The 18,184-nt window shown below is 38.3% G+C and overlaps 2 protein-coding genes across 6 annotated transcripts in view; one reads left to right on the forward strand and one right to left on the reverse strand.

Moving 5' to 3' along the window:
• LOC138912734 (transcriptional regulator ATRX homolog) overlaps positions 1–18,184 on the reverse strand; it is a 1,213,613-nt gene that overhangs the window by 840,027 nt on the left and 355,402 nt on the right. The gene's annotated exons all lie outside the window — the stretch shown is intronic.
• Positions 1,506–15,160, forward strand: LOC138912353 (prolyl endopeptidase FAP-like). Of its 5 annotated transcripts, none has more exons than XM_070213029.1 (10): positions 1,506–1,919; positions 1,983–2,115; positions 2,168–2,257; positions 6,697–6,991; positions 7,055–7,187; positions 7,231–7,348; positions 11,367–11,661; positions 11,725–11,857; positions 11,901–11,999; positions 15,021–15,150. In XM_070213029.1, exons 3-10 carry the CDS (start codon positions 2,197–2,199, stop codon positions 15,111–15,113), a joined length of 1,227 nt encoding a protein of 408 aa, XP_070069130.1. In that variant the 5' UTR covers positions 1,506–1,919; positions 1,983–2,115; positions 2,168–2,196; the 3' UTR covers positions 15,114–15,150. The 5 variants fall into 5 exon arrangements, with proteins under 5 accessions (XP_070069130.1, XP_070069131.1, XP_070069133.1 ...); XM_070213030.1 differs by having other exon boundaries at positions 11,910–11,999; XM_070213032.1 differs by having other exon boundaries at positions 1,507–1,919; positions 11,901–11,941; positions 15,021–15,160.

Raw genomic sequence — 18,184 nt, forward strand, 5'->3', positions numbered from 1 at the left:
CTTTGACTTTTCCAACATTTTTTTTTCCAGAAATTTGCCGTTAATTATCCGTAAATTATTCGTGAAAAAATCAAATTTGTCGCTCTTCTCTAAATATTTTTTTTTGTAAATAATGTTATTGCTTTGCTAACTTGATATCAAGTTAGCAGTGCACTTTCTCAATCTTTGACTTTTCCAACATTTTTTTTTCCAGAAATTTGCCGTTAATTATCCGTTAATTATTCGTGAAAAAATTAAATTTGTCGCTCTTCTCTAAATATTTTTTTTTGGAGATGGAATACCCTTTAATCGGGCTTATTTGTCTTAGGCAAGATTTCGGCGACAACAACTATAGTTAATGTTGCAACGTGTGCGGTAAATGCATTGGATAAGAATTTTCTTTGGTGTGTATTGGCTAGTAATTTCAAGAAAGAAGTACTCTATTGGACTACTATAGGGATGCTTACATATAAACTTGCACTTTAATTGTTTGCAAACATATATGGACACGGTTGCCATCGCCTGGAACTTCTCCTGGAGGGTGATAAGGACGCGGGTCTCACTTTCTCGCAGCTCGCTGGAAAGAATCTCCTTCTGCTCCAGTGCTGCCATTTTGTCCTTTTTCCGGACAGATCTGTCCTTTTTTAACGGATTCATCCGGAAAAAAATTTCAAACATCCCCTATACGGATATCTGTCCTTTTTTCAAAAATAAAGTTTTCAGTGCTATTTTTGCTAGCCTTTTAACTATCATTCTTATAGTTCGGCATTAAAAAAATAATTATTTTTACAAATTATCATGTTGCTGTTGAGTGCGTTTTGGGTGTTTTGTTGAGTTGAGTGATTTTGATTCGCAGTTATTGCTTAGTGTTTTGTTTTTGTATATTGCCAGTGAGTGTGTGTGGAGTTTTCAGCTTCTTTTCACTTTTTCACTGTTGGCTTTTATTTAACTTTCCTTCTTCTCTTTCTTTCGTAGGCCTTTATATAAGCTTGTGGACCAATATAAGCTTGGGAAAGTTTCATGGATATTTTTTTGTAAGCTAGTGCTATTATACCCATGCAGAGGGTATTCTAATTTTAGTCAAAAGTTTTCAAAGCAGTAAAGGAGACGTTTTCGACTATATAAAGTACATATATTCTTGATCAGCATCAATAGCCGAGTTCATCTAGCCCATGGTGGAACTATACAAGGTGGTCTCGTCAGCTCTGCTGAGGACGTTAAATATGTTTACCTCTCTGTCTCTCTTAGGCGATAGAATGAGATAGCTAGATAGAGACTGACACAAATAACATCCTCAAAAGAGGGCAGCTCTCGCGACGAGATCACCTTGTATAGTTCCACCATGATCTAGCCATGTCCGTCTGTCCGTTTTTATGCGAACTAGTCTCTCATTCGCGATGAAACTTTCCCAAAAGTCTTCTTTCTCTTGCATCGAGCCGGATCGGACCATGGCTCCCATAGGAATAATCAAAAAATATTAATAAAAACATTGTAATTTTGTAGGAAGTAGGCGTTTTCATTTTTGACAATTAAAAAACAACAAGGAAGCATATACCAACGGGTATATGCTTCGGCTGGCCGAAGCTAGCCTCCTTTTTCGTTCAATAAAGTAATATAAATTACCTTTCACATTGTTTCGTTTTAGAAGAAATTTTTGAAGCTCCTGAGGCAATTTGGTCATCTTCTGATGGAACACACTTTATGTTCGCCCTATTTAACGACACAAATGTTGGAATGACGACGTACCCCTGGCTGTCCTCTGGAGCTTTATTTTCTAAAAGTAACAAGTTTTCTGGAAACTTTTTTCCAGAAACAAAAATTGTTAGATATCCAACTCCAGGAACTGCCAACCCAGAAGTAGAGTTGTGGGCTGTTGACATAACAAACTTAAGCGCTATACAAAAAAATAAAATTAAACCTCCTGCTTCTCTTAACGGACAGTAAGGCAAATTATTTAGATAATTTTTAATAATATGTTAAATTTTTGTTAATGTTTATATTAGAGACTATTACCTCACATCAGCGGGTTGGATATCGGATACGAATCGCCAAGTATCAGTAGTTTATATGGGAAGATCTCAAAATTACAGTGTAATTTCAATCTGTTCCAAACTGCAAAACTGGAATTGTTCAGAAGTAAGTTTCATTTTTCATTTTGTAACAATTAACGAAATCTAAGTTTTTTAAGGTTCACTCTGAACGAGCCCCGGAAGATGAATGGTTAGATATTTCACCTCACCCTGTATTTTCGTCAGATGGTGGGAGTTTCTTATTATTAGCAAGTATTCAGGAATTCGGTCATTACCAGTTTACACATATAAAACATGTTATGATATCGCAGCGAAAAATTTCAGTTATTTCTCATGGTCGAAGTTATTTAAATTATTATTATTATTATCCACGAAATTATTTAAATTATTATTATTGGTTGTAACATTTCAAGGCGAACTTAAATTAAAAATATTCCCTCAAATTTTTTAAATCTTAATCAAAATTATTATATTGGTTGTTGGAGAGCTATGTAAAACTTTTAGCAATTTTTTTTAAGGATACAAGTTTTTTTTCCAGAGTTAAAAGCTAATCGATTTGGAATTGAATTACATACTTAACGCGACGTGATAATCCATATTTTGGCAGTATTTGGCTTTGTTTTTGATAAAGTACTGCTTTGAAATTCATATTTTTGCACTCTTAATTCATACAAAAAAATGCATAAATTTATCTGGGTAAGAGCGGGACAGCAATAGTCAAAACTCTCAGAAATTGCAAAAGAGTTTAATATTTTTAACATGTAAATTTAATCAAATTCGTATCCTATCTATTTTTTTCTTAAAGAAATTTTTTTTCAAATAATGTTCCTAGGCTTCAATGGCAATGGATTGGGAATTTAATTACATGCTCAACGCAGTATGACATTCTATATTGAAATAATATGTTTTGGACAAAATATTAATGTTTTGAATGAAATTAGTGTAAGGATTTGTGTCGAAAAAGGAATCTGTTTGTTTCTGTTTTGTCCATCTGTTAACTTATGCAAACAATCCATAATAATTTTAAAAAGATTTAAAAAAGACACATGTTTTTTAAGTAGTTTTCAAAGGACAAAATATTTTTGTTTTTACGGATATCAAGGAAAAAAGTTTTGATAAAATTTTTTAAATTTAAAATAAGTACCAAAGATAAAGCAATGCTTAATTTTCAATTTTAATTTCCGCAGGCGAAGCTGCGGGCTACAGACCCTGCTAGTATATATATATAAGTGACGTATACGCAAATATATATCCAGAGATACCCATTATTCTAATTGTCAATAACATAAGTCCAGAGCATACTATTACAGTTATTCAACCCCTCACTTCACACGACTTTATAGACGAAGTCAGACATAAACAATATTCAGACCTATAAACAAAGGGTCCAGCCTGAGAGCCCATTCGTCAGCATAAAAGCTTTGGCCAATCCGAATTAATTAAACAAAAGATGCAGCCTAAAAGCCATCCGATCAGGCCACAGTTTTGACCAATCAAAATTATCTAATCAAAGTCCACTTTCGCTGCTCGCGTCGCTGTCACCGGTATAAGCCATATAAGACTAATGCATTTAGTAAAATCAGTTAAAGATTGGGGATCTAACTTAATAGAACTTTACCAATAAAAACTCCGCTGTTTATTAAAATAAAAATAGCTTTTTTTTATATATCCCAAAACGAAAAACATAAAAAAAAATTTAAAAAAAAAATATATGAAAAAATCAGCAATAAATGCTTTGCTAATAGTAGCGGACAACGTCGCTTCGGGTATTGCTAGTATAAAACTCTTATGGGTGGAAACTGTTGGTGTAATTTTGGAGACCAAATTTTCCAACAATTTTCTTCGTCTTTAACACAATTTAAATGTTTGCAAAATATTTGATTAAGAATTGCATGCATTAGGTTATCCGTTATTTTATGCTAATTTAATCATTACATACTTATGTATGTACGATGTACATTGTACATGCCAATTTATCGATGTGTGTGTGTCATTGCGTTTCTCACATGCAAATGTGGCGAACTAAAAGTTTTTTCCTGCTCTCCCCTTAAAAACCAATCCAAAATTTTTTAAAAATTAAAATAAAAATTCATTGTGTATTTTAATGGTTTGCCTACACACTTTGACTTAGAAGTGCATCCATTAGATAATCCGTTCTGGTATCCAAATAGTACAATTTTGATCAGGTATTTCCAAACCAGAAAAAAACATTGGCCGCCTCTCTTTCGCTTCAAATGACTCTCTCTCTGCTCACTACTCTCTCGCTCTGCTTCTGCTGACGTTCGTGAGTGCTGCGAACTGTCGAAGCATACAAAAAACAAAAACAACGTGCTGCCAAAAAGGCCCCCCGCAACCCCCGCAACCCCCACAACTCCGCAAAAAAAATGCCTTACTGATTGTATGGCATAGCTCCATACTTTAAACCAAAAACGGATCCGATCGCATAATCGGTGCGGAAAAATTAATTAAGTGCCCCAACCGGAAGTCGGTTGCGGCTCATCTTCTGGGCTTTCAATGATTTCCACAAACAAAGCTAAAAAAAAATATCAACTTGTTTGGTTGAAAACTGTGGGAATGGTTGATGTTTTGATCAAGCAAATTTGCATTTTTCGAGAGTCCTGGGAGTCTTTAGAAGCCGAATTTTAAAAAGTCCTTTCTTACTGCTCACCTCTTTTAACACACGATTTAGACCCAATTTTTTCCAGAATATTAGGTCTTATGGTTTGATGTGCATAAAGTTAGCAGTGCAACTTTTGATTTTCAAAAATTTTTTTTTCCTATAATTTGCCGTTAATTATCCGTAAATTATTCGTGAAAGAAAAAAATTTGCCGCTCAATTATTTTAAAAGTTATTGGATGCTCTGCTAACTTGATATCAAGTTAGCAGTGCACTTTCTCAATCTTTGACTTTTCCAACATTTTTTTTTCCAGAAATTTGCCGTTAATTATCCGTAAATTATTCGTGAAAAAATCAAATTTGTCGCTCTTCTCTAAATATTTTTTTTTGTAAATAATGTTATTGCTCTGCTAACTTGATATCAAGTTAGCAGTGCACTTTCTCAATCTTTGACTTTTCCAACATTTTTTTTTCCAGAAATTTGCCGTTAATTATCCGTAAATTATTCGTGAAAAAATCAAATTTGTCGCTCTTCTCTAAATATTTTTTTTTGTAAATAATGTTATTGCTATGCTAACTTGATATCAAGTTAGCAGTGCACTTTCTCAATCTTTGACTTTTCCAACATTTTTTTTTCCAGAAATTTGCCGTTAATTATCCGTAAATTATTCGTGAAAAAATTAAATTTGTCGCTCTTCTCTAAATATTTTTTTTTGGAGATGGAATACCCTTTAATCGGGCTTATTTGTCTTAGGCAAGATTTCGGCGACAACAACTATAGTTAATGTTGCAACGTGTGCGGTAAATGCATTGGATAAGAATTTTCTTTGGTGTGTATTGGCTAGTAATTTCAAGAAAGAAGTACTCTATTGGACTACTATAGGGATGCTTACATATAAACTTGCACTTTAATTGTTTGCAAACATATATGGACACGGTTGCCATCGCCTGGAACTTCTCCTGGAGGGTGATAAGGACGCGGGTCTCACTTTCTCGCAGCTCGCTGGAAAGAATCTCCTTCTGCTCCAGTGCTGCCATTTTGTCCTTTTTCCGGACAGATCTGTCCTTTTTTAACGGATTCATCCGGAAAAAATTTCAAACATCCCCTATACGGATATCTGTCCTTTTTTCAAAAATAAAGTTTTCAGTGCTATTTTTGCTAGCCTTTTAACTATCATTCTTATAGTTCGGCATTAAAAAAATAATTATTTTTACAAATTATCATGTTGCTGTTGAGTGCGTTTTGGGTGTTTTGTTGAGTTGAGTGATTTTGATTCGCAGTTATTGCTTAGTGTTTTGTTTTTGTATATTGCCAGTGAGTGTGTGTGGAGTTTTCAGCTTCTTTTCACTTTTTCACTGTTGGCTTTTATTTAACTTTCCTTCTTCTCTTTCTTTCGTAGGCCTTTATATAAGCTTGTGGACCAATATAAGCTTGGGAAAGTTTCATGGATATTTTTTTGTAAGCTAGTGCTATTATACCCATGCAGAGGGTATTCTAATTTTAGTCAAAAGTTTTCAAAGCAGTAAAGGAGACGTTTTCGACTATATAAAGTACATATATTCTTGATCAGCATCAATAGCCGAGTTCATCTAGCCCATGGTGGAACTATACAAGGTGGTCTCGTCAGCTCTGCTGAGGACGTTAAATATGTTTACCTCTCTGTCTCTCTTAGGCGATAGAATGAGATAGCTAGATAGAGACTGACACAAATAACATCCTCAAAAGAGGGCAGCTCTCGCGACGAGATCACCTTGTATAGTTCCACCATGATCTAGCCATGTCCGTCTGTCCGTTTTTATGCGAACTAGTCTCTCATTCGCGATGAAACTTTCCCAAAAGTCTTCTTTCTCTTGCATCGAGCCGGATCGGACCATGGCTCCCATAGGAATAATCAAAAAATATTAATAAAAACATTGTAATTTTGTAGGAAGTAGGCGTTTTCATTTTTGACAATTAAAAAACAACAAGGAAGCATATACCAACGGGTATATGCTTCGGCTGGCCGAAGCTAGCCTCCTTTTTCGTTCAATAAAGTAATATAAATTACCTTTCACATTGTTTCGTTTTAGAAGAAATTTTTGAAGCTCCTGAGGCAATTTGGTCATCTTCTGATGGAACACACTTTATGTTCGCCCTATTTAACGACACAAATGTTGGAATGACGACGTACCCCTGGCTGTCCTCTGGAGCTTTATTTTCTAAAAGTAACAAGTTTTCTGGAAACTTTTTTCCAGAAACAAAAATTGTTAGATATCCAACTCCAGGAACTGCCAACCCAGAAGTAGAGTTGTGGGCTGTTGACATAACAAACTTAAGCGCTATACAAAAAAATAAAATTAAACCTCCTGCTTCTCTTAACGGACAGTAAGGCAAATTATTTAGATAATTTTTAATAATATGTTAAATTTTTGTTAATGTTTATATTAGAGACTATTACCTCACATCAGCGGGTTGGATATCGGATACGAATCGCCAAGTATCAGTAGTTTATATGGGAAGATCTCAAAATTACAGTGTAATTTCAATCTGTTCCAAACTGCAAAACTGGAATTGTTCAGAAGTAAGTTTCATTTTTCATTTTGTAACAATTAACGAAATCTAAGTTTTTTAAGGTTCACTCTGAACGAGCCCCGGAAGATGAATGGTTAGATATTTCACCTCACCCTGTATTTTCGTCAGATGGTGGGAGTTTCTTATTATTAGCAAGTATTCAGGAATCCGGTCATTACCAGTTTACACATATAAAACATGTTATGATATCGCAGCGAAAAATTTCAGTTATTTCTCATGGTCGAAGTTATTTAAATTATTATTATTATTATCCACGAAATTATTTAAATTATTATTATTATTATCCACGAAAAAAGGTCTGTCTGTCTGTCTGTCTGTCTGTCTGTCTGTCTGTCTGTCTGTCTGTCTGTCTGTCTGTCTGTCTGTCTGTCTGTCTGTCTGTCTGTCTGTCTGTCTGTCTGTCTGTCTGTCTGTCTGTCTGTCTGTCTGTCTGTCTGTCTGTCTGTCTGTCTGTCTGTCTGTCTGTCTGTCTGTCTGTCTGTCTGTCTGTCTGTCTGTCTGTCTGTCTGTCTGTCTGTCTGTCTGTCTGTCTGTCTGTCTGTCTGTCTGTCTGTCTGTCTGTCTGTCTGTCTGTCTGTCTGTCTGTCTGTCTGTCTGTCTGTCTGTCTGTCTGTCTGTCTGTCTGTCTGTCTGTCTGTCTGTCTGTCTGTCTGTCTGTCTGTCTGTCTGTCTGTCTGTCTGTCTGTCTGTCTGTCTGTCTGTCTGTCTGTCTGTCTGTCTGTCTGTCTGTCTGTCTGTCTGTCTGTCTGTCTGTCTGTCTGTCTGTCTGTCTGTCTGTCTGTCTGTCTGTCTGTCTGTCTGTCTGTCTGTCTGTCTGTCTGTCTGTCTGTCTGTCTGTCTGTCTGTCTGTCTGTCTGTCTGTCTGTCTGTCTGTCTGTCTGTCTGTCTGTCTGTCTGTCTGTCTGTCTGTCTGTCTGTCTGTCTGTCTGTCTGTCTGTCTGTCTGTCTGTCTGTCTGTCTGTCTGTCTGTCTGTCTGTCTGTCTGTCTGTCTGTCTGTCTGTCTGTCTGTCTGTCTGTCTGTCTGTCTGTCTGTCTGTCTGTCTGTCTGTCTGTCTGTCTGTCTGTCTGTCTGTCTGTCTGTCTGTCTGTCTGTCTGTCTGTCTGTCTGTCTGTCTGTCTGTCTGTCTGTCTGTCTGTCTGTCTGTCTGTCTGTCTGTCTGTCTGTCTGTCTGTCTGTCTGTCTGTCTGTCTGTCTGTCTGTCTGTCTGTCTGTCTGTCTGTCTGTCTGTCTGTCTGTCTGTCTGTCTGTCTGTCTGTCTGTCTGTCTGTCTGTCTGTCTGTCTGTCTGTCTGTCTGTCTGTCTGTCTGTCTGTCTGTCTGTCTGTCTGTCTGTCTGTCTGTCTGTCTGTCTGTCTGTCTGTCTGTCTGTCTGTCTGTCTGTCTGTCTGTCTGTCTGTCTGTCTGTCTGTCTGTCTGTCTGTCTGTCTGTCTGTCTGTCTGTCTGTCTGTCTGTCTGTCTGTCTGTCTGTCTGTCTGTCTGTCTGTCTGTCTGTCTGTCTGTCTGTCTGTCTGTCTGTCTGTCTGTCTGTCTGTCTGTCTGCCTGCCTGTCTGCCTGTCTGTCTGTCTGTCTGTCTGTCTGTCTGTCTGTCTGTCTGTCTGTCTGTCTGTCTGTCTGTCTGTCTGTCTGTCTGTCTGTCTGTCTGTCTGTCTGTCTGTCTGTCTGTCTGTCTGTCTGTCTGTCTGTCTGTCTGTCTGTCTGTCTGTCTGTCTGTCTGTCTGTCTGTCTGTCTGTCTGTCTGTCTGTCTGTCTGTCTGTCTGTCTGTCTGTCTGTCTGTCTGTCTGTCTGTCTGTCTGTCTGTCTGTCTGTCTGTCTGTCTGTCTGTCTGTCTGTCTGTCTGTCTGTCTGTCTGTCTGTCTGTCTGTCTGTCTGTCTGTCTGTCTGTCTGTCTGTCTGTCTGTCTGTCTGTCTGTCTGTCTGTCTGTCTGTCTGTCTGTCTGTCTGTCTGTCTGTCTGTCTGTCTGTCTGTCTGTCTGTCTGTCTGTCTGTCTGTCTGTCTGTCCACAAACAAAGCTAAAAAAAAATATCAACTTGTTTGGTTGAAAACTGTGGGAATGGTTGATGTTTTGATCAAGCAAATTTGCATTTTTCGAGAGTCCTGGGAGTCTTTAGAAGCCGAATTTTAAAAAGTCCTTTCTTACTGCTCACCTCTTTTAACACACGATTTAGACCCAATTTTTTCCAGAATATTAGGTCTTATGGTTTGATGTGCATAAAGTTAGCAGTGCAACTTTTGATTTTCAAAAATTTTTTTTTCCTATAATTTGCCGTTAATTATCCGTAAATTATTCGTGAAAGAAAAAAATTTGCCGCTCAATTATTTTAAAAGTTATTGGATGCTCTGCTAACTTGATATCAAGTTAGCAGTGCACTTTCTCAATCTTTGACTTTTCCAACATTTTTTTTTCCAGAAATTTGCCGTTAATTATCCGTAAATTATTCGTGAAAAAATCAAATTTGTCGCTCTTCTCTAAATATTTTTTTTTGTAAATAATGTTATTGCTCTGCTAACTTGATATCAAGTTAGCAGTGCACTTTCTCAATCTTTGACTTTTCCAACATTTTTTTTTCCAGAAATTTGCCGTTAATTATCCGTAAATTATTCGTGAAAAAATCAAATTTGTCGCTCTTCTCTAAATATTTTTTTTTGTAAATAATGTTATTGCTTTGCTAACTTGATATCAAGTTAGCAGTGCACTTTCTCAATCTTTGACTTTTCCAACATTTTTTTTTCCAGAAATTTGCCGTTAATTATCCGTAAATTATTCGTGAAAAAATTAAATTTGTCGCTCTTCTCTAAATATTTTTTTTTGGAGATGGAATACCCTTTAATCGGGCTTATTTGTCTTAGGCAAGATTTCGGCGACAACAACTATAGTTAATGTTGCAACGTGTGCGGTAAATGCATTGGATAAGAATTTTCTTTGGTGTGTATTGGCTAGTAATTTCAAGAAAGAAGTACTCTATTGGACTACTATAGGGATGCTTACATATAAACTTGCACTTTAATTGTTTGCAAACATATATGGACACGGTTGCCATCGCCTGGAACTTCTCCTGGAGGGTGATAAGGACGCGGGTCTCACTTTCTCGCAGCTCGCTGGAAAGAATCTCCTTCTGCTCCAGTGCTGCCATTTTGTCCTTTTTCCGGACAGATCTGTCCTTTTTTAACGGATTCATCCGGAAAAAATTTCAAACATCCCCTATACGGATATCTGTCCTTTTTTCAAAAATAAAGTTTTCAGTGCTATTTTTGCTAGCCTTTTAACTATCATTCTTATAGTTCGGCATTAAAAAAATAATTATTTTTACAAATTATCATGTTGCTGTTGAGTGCGTTTTGGGTGTTTTGTTGAGTTGAGTGATTTTGATTCGCAGTTATTGCTTAGTGTTTTGTTTTTGTATATTGCCAGTGAGTGTGTGTGGAGTTTTCAGCTTCTTTTCACTTTTTCACTGTTGGCTTTTATTTAACTTTCCTTCTTCTCTTTCTTTCGTAGGCCTTTATATAAGCTTGTGGACCAATATAAGCTTGGGAAAGTTTCATGGATATTTTTTTGTAAGCTAGTGCTATTATACCCATGCAGAGGGTATTCTAATTTTAGTCAAAAGTTTTCAAAGCAGTAAAGGAGACGTTTTCGACTATATAAAGTACATATATTCTTGATCAGCATCAATAGCCGAGTTCATCTAGCCCATGGTGGAACTATACAAGGTGGTCTCGTCAGCTCTGCTGAGGACGTTAAATATGTTTACCTCTCTGTCTCTCTTAGGCGATAGAATGAGATAGCTAGATAGAGACTGACACAAATAACATCCTCAAAAGAGGGCAGCTCTCGCGACGAGATCACCTTGTATAGTTCCACCATGATCTAGCCATGTCCGTCTGTCCGTTTTTATGCGAACTAGTCTCTCATTCGCGATGAAACTTTCCCAAAAGTCTTCTTTCTCTTGCATCGAGCCGGATCGGACCATGGCTCCCATAGGAATAATCAAAAAATATTAATAAAAACATTGTAATTTTGTAGGAAGTAGGCGTTTTCATTTTTGACAATTAAAAAACAACAAGGAAGCATATACCAACGGGTATATGCTTCGGCTGGCCGAAGCTAGCCTCCTTTTTCGTTCAATAAAGTAATATAAATTACCTTTCACATTGTTTCGTTTTAGAAGAAATTTTTGAAGCTCCTGAGGCAATTTGGTCATCTTCTGATGGAACACACTTTATGTTCGCCCTATTTAACGACACAAATGTTGGAATGACGACGTACCCCTGGCTGTCCTCTGGAGCTTTATTTTCTAAAAGTAACAAGTTTTCTGGAAACTTTTTTCCAGAAACAAAAATTGTTAGATATCCAACTCCAGGAACTGCCAACCCAGAAGTAGAGTTGTGGGCTGTTGACATAACAAACTTAAGCGCTATACAAAAAAATAAAATTAAACCTCCTGCTTCTCTTAACGGACAGTAAGGCAAATTATTTAGATAATTTTTAATAATATGTTAAATTTTTGTTAATGTTTATATTAGAGACTATTACCTCACATCAGCGGGTTGGATATCGGATACGAATCGCCAAGTATCAGTAGTTTATATGGGAAGATCTCAAAATTACAGTGTAATTTCAATCTGTTCCAAACTGCAAAACTGGAATTGTTCAGAAGTAAGTTTCATTTTTCATTTTGTAACAATTAACGAAATCTAAGTTTTTTAAGGTTCACTCTGAACGAGCCCCGGAAGATGAATGGTTAGATATTTCACCTCACCCTGTATTTTCGTCAGATGGTGGGAGTTTCTTATTATTAGCAAGTATTCAGGAATCCGGTCATTACCAGTTTACACATATAAAACATGTTATGATATCGCAGCGAAAAATTTCAGTTATTTCTCATGGTCGAAGTTATTTAAATTATTATTATTATTATCCACGAAATTATTTAAATTATTATTATTATTATCCACGAAAAAAGGTCTGTCTGTCTGTCTGTCTGTCTGTCTGTCTGTCTGTCTGTCTGTCTGTCTGTCTGTCTGTCTGTATGTCTGTCTGTCTGTCTGTCTGTCTGTCTGTCTGTCTGTCTGTCTGTCTGTCTGTCTGTCTGTCTGTCTGTCTGTCTGTCTGTCTGTCTGTCTGTCTGTCTGTCTGTCTGTCTGTCTGTCTGTCTGTCTGTCTGTCTGTCTGTCTGTCTGTCTGTCTGTCTGTCTGTCTGTCTGTCTGTCTGTCTGTCTGTCTGTCTGTCTGTCTGTCTGTCTGTCTGTCTGTCTGTCTGTCTGTCTGTCTGTCTGTCTGTCTGTCTGTCTGTCTGTCTGTCTGTCTGTCTGTCTGTCTGTCTGTCTGTCTGTCTGTCTGTCTGTCTGTCTGTCTGTCTGTCTGTCTGTCTGTCTGTCTGTCTGTCTGTCTGTCTGTCTGTCTGTCTGTCTGTCTGCCTGTCTGCCTGTCTGTCTGTCTGTCTGTCTGTCTGTCTGTCTGTCTGTCTGTCTGTCTGTCTGTCTGTCTGTCTGTCTGTCTGTCTGTCTGTCTGTCTGTCTGTCTGTCTGTCTGTCTGTCTGTCTGTCTGTCTGTCTGTCTGTCTGTCTGTCTGTCTGTCTGTCTGTCTGTCTGTCTGTCTGTCTGTCTGTCTGTCTGTCTGTCTGTCTGTCTGTCTGTCTGTCTGTCTGTCTGTCCACAAACAAAGCTAAAAAAAAATATCAACTTGTTTGGTTGAAAACTGTGGGAATGGTTGATGTTTTGATCAAGCAAATTTGCATTTTTCGAGAGTCCTGGGAGTCTTTAGAAGCCGAATTTTAAAAAGTCCTTTCTTACTGCTCACCTCTTTTAACACACGATTTAGACCCAATTTTTTCCAGAATATTAGGTCTTATGGTTTGATGTGCATAAAGTTAGCAGTGCAACTTTTGATTTTCAAAAATTTTTTTTTCCTATAATTTGCCGTTAATTATCCGTAAATTATTCGTGAAAGAAAAAAATTTGCCGCTCAATTATTTTAAAAGTTATTGGATGCTCTGCTAACTTGATATCAAGTTAGCAGTGCACTTTCTCAATCTTTGACTTTTCCAACATTTTTTTTTCCAGAAATTTGCCGTTAATTATCCGTAAATTATTCGTGAAAAAATCAAATTTGTCGCTCTTCTCTAAATATTTTTTTTTGTAAATAATGTTATTGCTCTGCTAACTTGATATCAAGTTAGCAGTGCACTTTCTCAATCTTTGACTTTTCCAACATTTTTTTTTCCAGAAATTTGCCGTTAATTATCCGTAAATTATTCGTGAAAAAATCAAATTTGTCGCTCTTCTCTAAATATTTTTTTTTGTAAATAATGTTATTGCTTTGCTAACTTGATATCAAGTTAGCAGTGCACTTTCTCAATCTTTGACTTTTCCAACATTTTTTTTTCCAGAAATTTGCCGTTAATTATCCGTAAATTATTCGTGAAAAAATTAAATTTGTCGCTCTTCTCTAAATATTTTTTTTTGGAGATGGAATACCCTTTAATCGGGCTTATTTGTCTTAGGCAAGATTTCGGCGACAACAACTATAGTTAATGTTGCAACGTGTGCGGTAAATGCATTGGATAAGAATTTTCTTTGGTGTGTATTGGCTAGTAATTTCAAGAAAGAAGTACTCTATTGGACTACTATAGGGATGCTTACATATAAACTTGCACTTTAATTGTTTGCAAACATATATGGACACGGTTGCCATCGCCTGGAACTTCTCCTGGAGGGTGATAAGGACGCGGGTCTCACTTTCTCGCAGCTCGCTGGAAAGAATCTCCTTCTGCTCCAGTGCTGCCATTTTGTCCTTTTTCCGGACAGATCTGTCCTTTTTTAACGGATTCATCCGGAAAAAATTTCAAACATCCCCTATACGGATATCTGTCCTTTTTTCAAAAATAAAGTTTTCAGTGCTATTTTTGCTAGCCTTTTAACTATCATTCTTATAGTTCGGCATTAAAAAAATAATTATTTTTACAAATTATCATGTTGCTGTTGAGTGCGTTTTGGGTGTTTTGTTGAGTTGAGTGATTTTGATTCGCAGTTATTGCTTAGTGTTTTGTTTTTGTATATTGCCAGTGAGTGTGTGTGGAGTTTTCAGCTTCTTTTCACTTTTTCACTGTTGGCTTTTATTTAACTTTCCTTCTTCTCTTTCTTTCGTAGGCCTTTATATAAGCTTGTGGACCAATATAAGCTTGGGAAAGTTTCATGGATATTTTTTTGTAAGCTAGTGCTATTATACCCATGCAGAGGGTATTCTAATTTTAGTCAAAAGTTTTCAAAGCAGTAAAGGAGACGTTTTCGACTATATAAAGTACATATATTCTTGATCAGCATCAATAGCCGAGTTCATCTAGCCCATGGTGGAACTATACAAGGTGGTCTCGTCAGCTCTGCTGAGGACGTTAAATATGTTTACCTCTCTGTCTCTCTTAGGCGATAGAATGAGATAGCTAGATAGAGACTGACACAAATAACATCCTCAAAAGAGGGCAGCTCTCGCGACGAGATCACCTTGTATAGTTCCACCATGATCTAGCCATGTCCGTCTGTCCGTTTTTATGCGAACTAGTCTCTCATTCGCGATGAAACTTTCCCAAAAGTCTTCTTTCTCTTGCATCGAGCCGGATCGGACCATGGCTCCCATAGGAATAATCAAAAAATATTAATAAAAACATTGTAATTTTGTAGGAAGTAGGCGTTTTCATTTTTGACAATTAAAAAACAACAAGGAAGCATATACCAACGGGTATATGCTTCGGCTGGCCGAAGCTAGCCTCCTTTTTCGTTCAATAAAGTAATATAAATTACCTTTCACATTGTTTCGTTTTAGAAGAAATTTTTGAAGCTCCTGAGGCAATTTGGTCATCTTCTGATGGAACACACTTTATGTTCGCCCTATTTAACGACACAAATGTTGGAATGACGACGTACCCCTGGCTGTCCTCTGGAGCTTTATTTTCTAAAAGTAACAAGTTTTCTGGAAACTTTTTTCCAGAAACAAAAATTGTTAGATATCCAACTCCAGGAACTGCCAACCCAGAAGTAGAGTTGTGGGCTGTTGACATAACAAACTTAAGCGCTATACAAAAAAATAAAATTAAACCTCCTGCTTCTCTTAACGGACAGTAAGGCAAATTATTTAGATAATTTTTAATAATATGTTAAATTTTTGTTAATGTTTATATTAGAGACTATTACCTCACATCAGCGGGTTGGATATCGGATACGAATCGCCAAGTATCAGTAGTTTATATGGGAAGATCTCAAAATTACAGTGTAATTTCAATCTGTTCCAAACTGCAAAACTGGAATTGTTCAGAAGTAAGTTTCATTTTTCATTTTGTAACAATTAACGAAATCTAAGTTTTTTAAGGTTCACTCTGAACGAGCCCCGGAAGATGAATGGTTAGATATTTCACCTCACCCTGTATTTTCGTCAGATGGTGGGAGTTTCTTATTATTAGCAAGTATTCAGGAATCCGGTCATTACCAGTTTACACATATAAAACATGTTATGATATCGCAGCGAAAAATTTCAGTTATTTCTCATGGTCGAAGTTATTTAAATTATTATTATTATTATCCACGAAATTATTTAAATTATTATTATTATTATCCACGAAAAAAGGTCTGTCTGTCTGTCTGTCTGTCTGTCTGTCTGTCTGTCTGTCTGTCTGTCTGTCTGTCTGTCTGTCTGTCTGTCTGTCTGTCTGTCTGTCTGTCTGTCTGTCTGTCTGTCTGTCTGTCTGTCTGTCTGTCTGTCTGTCTGTCTGTCTGTCTGTCTGTCTGTCTGTCTGTCTGTCTGTCTGTCTGTCTGTCTGTCTGTCTGTCTGTCTGTCTGTCTGTCTGTCTGTCTGTCTGTCTGTCTGTCTGTCTGTCTGTCTGTCTGTCTGTCTGTCTGTCTGTCTGTCTGTCTGTCTGTCTGTCTGTCTGTCTGTCTGTCTGTCTGTCTGTCTGTCTGTCTGTCTGTCTGTCTGTCTGTCTGTCTGTCTGTCTGTCTGTCTGTCTGTCTGTCTGTCTGTCTGTCTGTCTGTCTGTCTGTCTGTCTGTCTGTCTGTCTGTCTGTCTGTCTGTCTGTCTGTCTGTCTGTCTGTCTGTCTGTCTGTCTGTCTGTCTGTCTGTCTGTCTGTCTGTCTGTCTGTCTGTCTGTCTGTCTGTCTGTCTGTCTGTCTGTCTGTCTGTCTGTCTGTCTGTCTGTCTGTCTGTCTGTCTGTCTGTCTGTCTGTCTGTCTGTCTGTCTGTCTGTCTGTCTGTCTGTCTGTCTGTCTGTCTGTCTGTCTGTCTGTCTGTCTGTCTGTCTGTCTGTCTGTCTGTCTGTCTGTCTGTCTGTCTGTCTGTCTGTCTGTCTGTCTGTCTGTCTGTCTGTCTGTCTGTCTGTCTGTCTGTCTGTCTGTCTGTCTGTCTGTCTGTCTGTCTGTCTGTCTGTCTGTCTGTCTGTCTGTCTGTCTGTCTGTCTGTCTGTCTGTCTGTCTGTCTGTCTGTCTGTCTGTCTGTCTGTCTGTCTGTCTGTCTGTCTGTCTGTCTGTCTGTCTGTCTGTCTGTCTGTCTGTCTGTCTGTCTGTCTGTCTGTCTGTCTGTCTGTCTGTCTGTCTGTCTGTCTGTCTGTCTGTCTGTCTGTCTGTCTGTCTGTCTGTCTGTCTGTCTGTCTGTCTGTCTGTCTGTCTGTCTGTCTGTCTGTCTGTCTGTCTGTCTGTCTGTCTGTCTGTCTGTCTGTCTGTCTGTCTGTCTGTCTGTCTGTCTGTCTGTCTGTCTGTCTGTCTGTCTGTCTGTCTGTCTGTCTGTCTGTCTGTCTGTCTGTCTGTCTGTCTGTCTGTCTGTCTGTCTGTCTGTCTGTCTGTCTGTCTGTCTGTCTGTCTGTCTGTCTGTCTGTCTGTCTGTCTGTCTGTCTGTCTGTCTGTCTGTCTGTCTGTCTGTCTGTCTGTCTGTCTGTCTGTCTGTCTGTCTGTCTGTCTGTCTGTCTGTCTGTCTGTCTGTCTGTCTGTCTGTCTGTCTGTCTGTCTGTCTGTCTGTCTGTCTGTCTGTCTGTCTGTCTGTCTGTCTGTCTGTCTGTCTGTCTGTCTGTCTGTCTGTCTGTCTGTCTGTCTGTCTGTCTGTCTGTCTGTCTGTCTGTCTGTCTGTCTGTCTGTCTGTCTGTCTGTCTGTCTGTCTGTCTGTCTGTCTGTCTGTCTGTCTGTCTGTCTGTCTGTCTGTCTGTCTGTCTGTCTGTCTGTCTGTCTGTCTGTCTGTCTGTCTGTCTGTCTGTCTGTCTGTCTGTCTGTCTGTCTGTCTGTCTGTCTGTCTGTCTGTCTGTCTGTCTGTCTGTCTGTCTGTCTGTCTGTCTGTCTGTCTGTCTGTCTGTCTGTCTGTCTGTCTGTCTGTCTGTCTGTCTGTCTGTCTGTCTGTCTGTCTGTCTGTCTGTCTGTCTGTCTGTCTGTCTGTCTGTCTGTCTGTCTGTCTGTCTGTCTGTCTGTCTGTCTGTCTGTCTGTCTGTCTGTCTGTCTGTCTGTCTGTCTGTCTGTCTGTCTGTCTGTCTGTCTGTCTGTCTGTCTGTCTGTCTGTCTGTCTGTCTGTCTGTCTGTCTGTCTGTCTGTCTGTCTGTCTGTCTGTCGTTATTTGTGCCAGCCTCTATCTAGCTTTCTCATACTATCGCTTAAGAGAGACAGAGAGGTAAACATATTTAACGTCCTCAGCAGAGCTGACGAGACCACCTTGTATAGTTTCACCATGGTGCCGACAGTGTCGCCGACGGAGACGACCGAAACGGCGCCAGAGACGACGCTCTCCCAAATATCTCTCTCTCAATATCTCTCTCTGCTCAGGAGTAGAGACAAATTAGGCAAGCGCGATCGTGACAAAGGAAAGAGAACAACAGAAGAGATTGAAATTGCAGATGTTGTTTTTCTCGCTCAGTCTTCTTTTTTTTTTTTCTCAAAGGCAGGTTCCGTTTTTCCGCGTTTTTCAATTGCGTTTTAACTGTGATAAGTTGTTTTCGAGTTCAAACAAAAGTGCTGTTAA

Source organism: Drosophila takahashii, chromosome 2R (assembly GCF_030179915.1).
Source record: "Drosophila takahashii strain IR98-3 E-12201 chromosome 2R, DtakHiC1v2, whole genome shotgun sequence".
In the NCBI taxonomy this organism is placed as follows: domain Eukaryota; kingdom Metazoa; phylum Arthropoda; class Insecta; order Diptera; family Drosophilidae; genus Drosophila; species Drosophila takahashii.

Excerpts from the sequence above, each read along its gene's own strand:
- LOC138912353 (XM_070213029.1), top strand. The coding sequence starts at position 2,197 with ATGGTTAGATATTTCACCTCACCCTGTATTTTCGTCAGATGGTGGGAG. Across the intron at positions 6,992-7,054 it reads CCTGCTTCTCTTAACGGACA|AGACTATTACCTCACATCAG; the intron begins GTAAGGCAAATT and ends TGTTTATATTAG. Across the intron at positions 12,000-15,020 it reads GTGGGAGTTTCTTATTATTA|AAGAAATTTTTGAAGCTCCT; the intron begins GCAAGTATTCAG and ends GTTTCGTTTTAG.